The 8,409-nt window shown below is 59.3% G+C and overlaps 1 protein-coding gene across 3 annotated transcripts; it reads right to left on the reverse strand.

Moving 5' to 3' along the window:
- Positions 1 to 112: 112 nt before the first annotated feature.
- Positions 113 to 3,344, reverse strand: LOC113939630 (asialoglycoprotein receptor 1). Of its 3 annotated transcripts, none has more exons than XM_027626044.2 (9): positions 3,106 to 3,344; positions 2,787 to 2,876; positions 1,635 to 1,846; positions 1,395 to 1,490; positions 1,239 to 1,310; positions 1,057 to 1,143; positions 816 to 967; positions 630 to 736; positions 113 to 544 (listed from the first exon to the last, which is right to left on the reverse strand). In XM_027626044.2, the coding sequence occupies exons 2-9, from the start codon at positions 2,844 to 2,846 to the stop codon at positions 272 to 274; spliced, it is 1,059 nt and encodes a 352-aa protein (XP_027481845.2). In that variant the 5' UTR covers positions 2,847 to 2,876; positions 3,106 to 3,344; the 3' UTR covers positions 113 to 271. The 3 variants fall into 3 exon arrangements, with proteins under 3 accessions (XP_027481845.2, XP_027481843.2, XP_027481844.1); XM_027626042.2 differs by having other exon boundaries at positions 1,635 to 1,751; positions 2,756 to 2,876; positions 3,106 to 3,340; XM_027626043.2 differs by having other exon boundaries at positions 180 to 544; positions 1,635 to 1,751; positions 3,106 to 3,336.
- Positions 3,345 to 8,409: the final 5,065 nt, after the last annotated feature.

Here is an 8,409-nt window from a genome sequence, read left to right on the forward strand (position 1 = left end):
GAGCCCTAACTCCCATCCCTGTAGGCACCAAAGCCCATGGGGTTCTTACCAGGTCCCGCGGCCTGCCCCAGGCTTCCCACCAACCCGCCCACTCCTGATTCCTAATGCCCAATAACCAGACAACGCATGGCACGTTTAGAGTATTTCTGGTCTTTTTACTCTAAAAAAGGATGACCATACCCTGCAGGCTGCGGCAGGTGACAGGGGTTTCGATCTCCCCGCCCCTCCAAACCTGATTGTACGTTCCTCAGACAGCGTCTTTCCCCTTCCCTTAAAACCCTGGATCAGCCATCCCCGAGACGGTGGAGGAGCACCACCCCCCCCCCGACGGGAGGGTCACGGGGCAGGTGGAGGCACCGAGGAAATAAATTACGGGAGAGGAGGCTCCTAGCTGGCCGGCTCGCGCGCTGTCTCGCACACCCAGCGGTAGGGTCTCTGGCACACGTCGTCGTTCCAGCGGCCGTCTTCGGTGAAGTGCGCGCAGTCCTCGCCTCCCCCGAGCCCGTGCCCGTACCAGTCGTCCGGCTGCTCGGGCCTCCAGTTCCTGCGGAGACGAGCGGATGTGCGCCCCCACCCCCCGCAGCCCCCTCCAGCCGAGCCCCGGGGCCGCGGGGGGCGCGCACACTCACTTGAAGCCCGTCTCGTAGTCCGTACCGTCCACCCATTTCCAGAGACCACTCTGGTCGGTGAGGCCCATCCAGGTGTTCACAGGACCCATATGGTGCTGGACAAATTTCTGGGGACAGGGGAGGGGGTGGTGAGCGCTCCCCGGAGCCGCCAGCCCCGCCCCTGCGCGCGAGCTCCCGGGCGCTCACCTGCTCCTCCCAGGAGCCCACCACCACCAGGTGGGCGCTCTCCAGCTGGCAGTACCGGTCCGCCTCGGCCCAGGACTTCCCGGAGCGGGAGAACCAGTAGCAGCTGCCCTCGTACTCCAGCCAGTTGACCGGGCAGCAGGCCCTCGCCGTGCCTGGGGGGCAGGGGAGGGCGGTGGCGCTGAGGCGCGGCCGGCGGGGAGGGGGGCGGCCGAGCACGCGCGCGCCCCCGCCGCCTCCTCACCGTTGCGGTAGAGGACGGCCATCTGACAGCTCAGGCTTCGCAGGTCCGACACGAACTGCTTCACGTGCAACAGCAGGCCCGAGTGATCTGCGGGGCGGGGGGCGGGAGTCTCTCACGCGCACCGCGACACCCCTGGGTTTGGCCCGAGGGCAGCCCTGCGTCACACGTGCTGGGTCTCTGACCTTCGCTCAGGTCCTGCTGCTGTTTCTCCAGCTGGGACTCCAGCGACTTCAACTTTCTGCCCACACTTCCTCCTGGGGGAGACACCTGCTCAGCGCCCCCACCCCCGCATCCCTAGCGTTCCACGGCACCCCAGCCCCAGCCCCAGGCCCCCTCACCCTGGCTGCTCAGGGCCTTGACCTCGAACTCCGCGCTCGCTGTTAAGTTGCTGAAAGTCTCTCTCAGGGCCTGCAGCTCCGCCCGCAGCCTGGAGTCTGGGCGGGGGGAGACGGTGTGCAGCGGGCAGAAGGAGGGGGCCGCGTCCGCCGTCGCAGAAGTCAGCCCTCTCCCACCCCTCCCCACCCCCCGCCCCAGCCCCCGGCACGACTCCCCTCCCAGCCCACTCCCAGGGCACCCACTCTGGGATCCGATGACACAGACAACCACCAGCAGCAGGAGGCCGAGGCCCAGGGAGAGCCGGAGGAGGCAGGGTCCCGAGCAGAGCCTCCGAAACAGCGGCTGCGAGGCGGGTGGCACTAGCAAGAGAGGGCATCGCGGTCTCAGGGACACAGGGGCACCCGGGCAGCTCTGGGGCCACTGGACGACAGCGGGCTAAGACTCCTTTCCAGGACTAGGAGGAACCGTAGGGATTAAGAAATCCGGGTGGTTGAGGACCCTGAGCGGCCAGGGGCAGCGGGGGGGCGGGGGGGGGGGGCGCCCAGCTTGGCCCCGCCCCAACCCGCCCGGGCCCTGAGCCTTTGCTGACACCTAGTGTCCGGCCTGTGTCACAGACGCTGATGAGCCTCCTCGAGCCTAGCGCTTGCCAGCCCGAGCACGAGGAGCGGGTGGGGGGACGGGGTTGCTTCCCCCACCCCACCCCACCCCAGAAAGGGGAGGAAAGAGGCGGAGGTTTCTTCCTCTCCCCATGAACCCCACCTGCTCCGGCTGGGCTCAGGGAGAGAAGACCGAGTAGCCAGAGTCCCCCAAGTTGCCCCCACCTGCAGCCCTTCCCCCACACCCATCCCCAAGGCCCCTCCTGCTCAGCCCAAACAGCATCCCTGCTCGCAGGAGAAAGAAGGGGGGCTTGTTTCTGTTGGACAGGGGCCTCATCCTTCTTGGATACTGGGTCCCTTGGCCTCCTCACTGAAGTCCGACCCCTTGACCAAATGGCCCCGGGCACCCGGGGCACTCACACTCATACACCCTCACTCACACACGGGGCCAAGGCTCACCAGGTGTTCAAGGGAAGAAGGGGGGACCTAACCCCTTCCGGTTACTCCTGGGCCCCTGGATCCACACCCCCACCCCACCCCCCCGCAAGCTCCTGAGCAGTGGGTGTCGAGGCAGGGCTCAGGAGGCCTGCGGAGGCCTGGGAGTCCCGTCACAGAGAAAGGGGCTCCAACCCCACAGCCGGCACCTCCCCCAAGAGGGGACGGCTCAGACCATCTCCTGGTGAGTGGGGCAGACCCAGGGACAGGGTCAGGGGTCACAGGAGGAAGGGGGAGCTGAGGCAAGGGTTCAAGAGCCACCTCACGCTCACCTTTCAGAACCGGAAGGAGGCATCCCCTTACCCTGTCGGAGCTGATAGTCATTGTCCTCATTGTCCAGATGCTGAAAATCTTGATAGTCATTTGTCATGGTAGGGTTGGCTGGACCTGGGCCTGGGACAAGGCTGGGGTTAGGGCTGAGGTTGGGGCCCAACGGAGCCGGGCTGTGGGCTCCAGTCCGTTTCTAAGTGATCGGTGGCTATAGGAAAACTTTCTTTCTCCCATTCGCTCCCAGGCCTACATCCAGACTTCTTCCTCTGAAGTTTTCCCGCCCGGCACCGCCCCCCCCCCCCAGCCCGCCCCACCCGTCAGTCCCCGTCCCCTGCCCTTCTTCCCCTTTTACTTGCTGACGGTCTTGAGGTTGGTTCCTGGATCCCTCAATGCTGTGCAGATCCTAGGCTAAGAAGGGGGCTGTAGCCTGGAGACTTGAGATGCACGGACAGCCCTGGACGATGGGAGGGGAGGGAGCAGGGTCCATACGAGGGCCCTGAGCGCTTTGTGTCTGCGTGTGCCTGTGTGCGCGCGCGCACACGCGTGTGTGTGTGTGTGTGTGTGTGTGTGTGTGTGTGTGTGTGTCCCAACACTCAGAACCTGGCATCCCCAGTACCCGGGACTTTGGACAGTAAACAGAGGTGAAAAAGGATTTGGAACTCAGGGGATGTGTGGAGTGCGAGTGGGGGATGGGTAGCCCCTGCTTTCCTCCCCAGGGAGGGGGAGTCTCCTGGTCTGTCCCCCTCCCCCTTACGCCCCTGCCAGTCACTCCACTAATCTCTGCAGGATTTGGGATGGGGAGCCAGGCCAGAAGGGGCCAGGGGAGCATGCACTCTGCCTCCTTTCACTTCCTGCTGCTAAATTTCCCAGAATTGTTGGTGTTTCCAAACATCCCTGGCCAGGAAGAGGGAGCCGCACGCTCTGCTCTTGCCCAATCCGGGCTCTGACCCTGGCATCTGAGTCCCGTGGAGGCTCAGCGGCCAGGCTCTTGGGCTTGGGGCTCGCTGGCTTCACTCTCCCAGGGAGCAAAGTCCTCCAGGCAGCATGGGGGTGGTGCGGGGAGAGACAGGTGAGCAGTTTTTTCCCACCCCAGCTGGGACTGGTGCCAACCAGCTCCCATCGGCTCCTACTGTGTGCCCAAGGATTCTCACCTGGGAACTCCTCTCATGAACCCCAGTCCCATTTGCAGATGAGGGAACAGGTCCAGCAGGTAAGAGTTTACCCAGGGTTGTAAAGTGCAAGGAAGGAGCAGACGGAGGACTCGAATGTAAGCCTCCGGACTCCAGGACCCGTGCTCTGTCCCCCAAGCCACACCCAGAACCGGGATCCCATACCATCACCTCGGCTGGGCCCTGGGGTCCACGAGAAGCTAAAGCGCAGACCCTCACAGCCCCACGAGGGTTTCAGGGAGGAGTGTGTTGGTTCGAATTATGCTAAACTGGAAATTGGGCAATATTAAAGATGTTAATTAGCCTAAGCCCCATATGAGAAGGTGTGCAAACCTTATGTTACAGTCATTTCAGTGACCGAACTAGACTTTATTATGAGAGTTTTACAGTATATGAAACCTCAGGAATGTGGTCCTTGCATGAAATATGAAAGGCCTGGGCACACCCTCATCTGTGTCCTGAAAAGCCCCGTGTTGTTTGCACGCACTGGGACGGTGGCCAGTCATCTTGGGGACTGTGGGGCTGTGAGTTTAGCATTCTCTGATATCATCACTCGCAATCTGGTTTATTCAGGCAAACAAACCTATGCTGCTTTGGGCACAATAGTAGTTCCTCTTGCAGAAGCAGTGACGGGGAGGTAGCGCAAGAGGGCTTCTGGGTAACAGAAACACTCAGCTTCTCTATCTGGACCCCGGTTGCATGGGCGTGTCCCATTTGTGAAACTGAAGAAAGCTGTGCACTTTGGATTTGTGCCGTCCTCTGTTTGCGTGTTACACTGGAATACGATGTTTCTGAAATCTGGTTTTTACCTGTAACCACGAACCCCAAACCCACTGATAAGGGAGCAGGATGCAGATCGGTGCTGACAAATGCTCTCCAAAGCCAATAGCTTTAGAATGGGAGTCCGAGGTGACAAAACAACGTGCAGAAAGCCAGACGAACGACATGATACACTGACTGACCGGGCCACTAATTTACAAGTGAGCCGCCTGCAAAATACCAGAGACAGTCCGAAGAAACGGAAAAGTAGCCAGAAAGAAAACTACGCCACAATGGTGGTGTGTTTATGCTGAGAACTCACCCACCCCTTACATTTATTCCTTTAATAATATATATTTTGGGGGCGCCTGGCTGGCTCAGTCGGTAGGGCCTGTGACTCTTGATCTCAGGGTCATGAGTTCGAGCCCCATGTTGGGCGTGGAGCCTACTTTAAAAAAGGAGAATATATATCTTAAATTATGCAAGGTCTTCAGGAACATAGAGCCTCACGTGTTAATTCTCTACTGCTGAGTAACTAAGTATCACAAACTTAGTGGCTTAAAACACAGTCCAACTGGGTCCTCTGCTCTGGTGAGATCAAGGTGCTGGCAGGACTGTTTTGGTTAATGGAGGCGAAGGAGAAAAAGAACATGCTTCTAACATGTTCGGGTGGCTGACAGAGCCCAGTTCCTTGCAGCTGTGGGGCTGAGGTCCCCCCTTCCTTGCTGGCTGTGAGCCAGGGGCTGCCCTCCTCCCCGGTGGGTCACCCATGCTCCTTGTCACGTGACCCCTCCATCTTCAAAGTCAGCAGCAGCACGTGGAATCTTTCTTTTGCTTCAGATCTGACTTCCTCTATGCTTTTTCTTTGGTAAAGATTTTATTTATTTATTTCAGAGACAGAGTGAGAGTGAGCACAAGCATGAGCTGGGGGAGGGGCAGAGGGAGAAGCAGGCTTCCCGCTGAGCAGGGAGCCCCATGCAGGGCTCGATCACAGGACCCCGGGACCATGACCTGAGCGAAAGGCAGACGCTTAACCGACTGAGCCACCCAGGTGCCCCTCCTCTATGCTTTTAAAGGGGCCCATGTGATTAGATTAGGTCCACTTGGAAAATCTTTTCTTAAGGCCATCTCTGCACACATTATATATGGTCATATATAAGGTCAACTACCTATAACATAACACAATCATGAGAGTGATAGCTCATCATATCCAGGTTCCAGGGATGACAGCATGGGATCTTGGGGGACACCCTTAGAGCTCTGTCTACCAAACTTCACACAGAGTGACCCCACCCCCTCTGAGTACACGTCCCTGCAGGTTGTGGAGCTCATGAGGAGGGCAGTCCAGGGAGGCTGGGCCAGGAACCTGGCACTCCCACCTCCTGCGCAATCAAGAAAGGCTCTGGAAAGGAGCTCTATCATGTCAGCCTATAAAAGCAGGTAGGATTTCATCAGCAGTAACAAGTGACCCCAGGTAGAGGAAAGAGCAGTCCAAGAGATACGACCTGAGAAGTAGTGGGGGCCACCCAGAGAGCCTTGGATCTCAGGTTGCTGATCTGGGAATGTTATTCGGAAGCTCAGCGTCTCTAACATGGGGAACGTGAACCCCAGGGGGTCTCAAGATCATCCACTTGGAGTGTGGCAAGAAAATATTAGCAAGCCACTTATATACATTTGTATCCTTAGTCTTCAGACTTCTACTCCTATTAGTGACTTGTTGCAACAAGGTGGTCTCTTCACAACCTAGCAACTTAAAACATCTCGCTCTGCTCCTGAGGGCCAGGAATCTGGATAGAGCTGAGCCTCTTGGTTCTGGGGCGGGTCTCTCATGAGGTTGGAGGCCGGACGTCATCTCGGCTACTTTCCTTTGAAGACTTGGACCAAGGCTGCAGAACCCAGTGCAAAGTGACTCACCCACAGCTCCTCACCATGTGGGCCTCCTCGTGGGGCTGCTGGGTGTCCCGACAACAGGGCGGCTGGCTCCCCCCAGGGCCAGGGATTCAGGGAGCCCAAGACACGAGCCGCAATTACTTCCCCTCAGAGTTAACTCTCCATCATTTCCACGGTATCCTCGTGGTGACCCGGGTCAGCCCCATGCAGTGCAGAAGGCATGGCTCAAGGGTGTGAATGCGGGGCGGTGAGAATAATTGGAGGCCATCTTGAAGGCTGGCAACATGTCTAGAATTAGTAAATGGGTGAATATATATTGGGGGACACGTGCTCGACAACATTTTACAGATGGGGCACCTGAACAACAAAGTTTCAGACCCTGGCTGCAGGCTCCAAGACCCATGAAGAGTTGCAGGGGAGGCAGATCCGTAAGTTAAACAGTGGCCTGGGCTTGGGGTGGGTGATGGGTCCGAGGTGTCAGCCAGGAGGCGGGGAGCTGGGTTCCAGGGAGAATCCGTGAGGCTGGAGGCCAGAGAGGGCAGGTCACATGGGCAGAACTTGAGCAGATGATGGGATTGGACTGCATGCCTGCTGAACATGCATGAGGGAGGGAATTGGCATGGGGGGGGCATCAGTGCAGGTAAGCGGGGTCCAGAAGGTTGCTGGAGACGGGTCTAGAGTGCACAGAGGTGTCTGTGCTGGAGACACTGAGAGTCTTGAGTGTTGCCCAGGTGTGGCCCTGCAATGAAGCGTGCCCCATGGGACATGGTGGGAAGGAAGAAGCTGGGACCGTCCCCGCTGGTGGGGGAAGCAGAATAAAGATCCCCAGCACGGCCGGTCCGACGGGCCCAGGACTGGGGCCGAGCCCAAGTGCCAGGCTCAGACCGCCAGGGAGAGAGGGGGAAGGGCCTCCGATCATGGGGTGAGTCAGGAGAAGGAAGTGCTTGGGGGCAGGGGTGACGCCCCAGAGGAGAGAGGGAAGGAAGGGCGCTGAAAGCTGGGGGACCCCCAGGAAGGGTGTCAGGGCAGGGAAGCCGAGCAGCAGAACGAGAGCCGCTCTCAGATCTGGGCTCACCTCGCCCTCATCTGGAGAGGGGCTGTAATGCCCAGCTCGGAGAGTTACTGCCGAGGTTAAATGAGAGGATGAGTGAAAAGCGCTCAGCACAGGGCCTGGGACGCACTAGAATGCCCCGCACATGCTAGCGATCTGGATTCTTGTCACTAGCCACACAGCCAAGAGAGTTGGGTTAGCCCCCCAGGGCCTGTGAATGCAGGCAAGGAGGAAGGCTGGGGTCAAGACAGCAGAGCACATCTGTCCTCATCTCTGGGAGGGTGGTCAGCAACTCCCCTGGGACAGAACTGGGGGCCTGGCGTGTTGGCTGAACGTGCGGAAGACCTGGGTGCTGAGCCCCCTCAGCCTTCGCCTACCGCCGCTCGGGGCACTTTCCAGTTTGGGGATGGGCCTCCCTGGCTCTCGCCCCCGGCCCCCTAGGGTCTGGGCTGCCACTCACATTGCCTGGCTGCAAAGTCAGGCACCTGGAAAGCCTCTCGAAGAGGTGACTGAGCTAATGAACAGAAAGCTCAGTGCTGACTTCCCAAAGAGGGTGACGTGTGGCTCCCCAAATCTAGGAGAAGCTGAGCAAGGCCCGGGTAGAGATGAAGCAGGAGAGGTTAAGGGAGTGGTGCACGGGGTTGGGGGCTCAGTCCTGGGAGCCCCCACAAGGGAAAAAGTTCCCCCCATAGCCCCTGCTGCTGGGTGAGAACTTTCTCCGCCCTGGCTTCTCAGTGCTGGGCCAGCCAGGATTCTGGCACCCGGGACCCGGTGCACATTTTCCCAC

Source organism: Zalophus californianus, chromosome 16, assembly GCF_009762305.2.
Source record: "Zalophus californianus isolate mZalCal1 chromosome 16, mZalCal1.pri.v2, whole genome shotgun sequence".
NCBI classification, from domain to species: Eukaryota; Metazoa; Chordata; class Mammalia; order Carnivora; family Otariidae; genus Zalophus; species Zalophus californianus.

Coding starts and splice junctions, on each gene's coding strand:
- LOC113939630 (XM_027626044.2), bottom strand. CDS start 2,846: ATGACTATCAAGATTTTCAGCATCTGGACAATGAGGACAATGACTATC. Junction 1,144..1,238: donor GCAGCAGGACCTGAGCGAAG/GTCAGAGACCCA, acceptor CCCGCCCCGCAG/ATCACTCGGGCCTGCTGTTG. Junction 968..1,056: donor GGCCGTCCTCTACCGCAACG/GTGAGGAGGCGG, acceptor CCTGCCCCCCAG/GCACGGCGAGGGCCTGCTGC.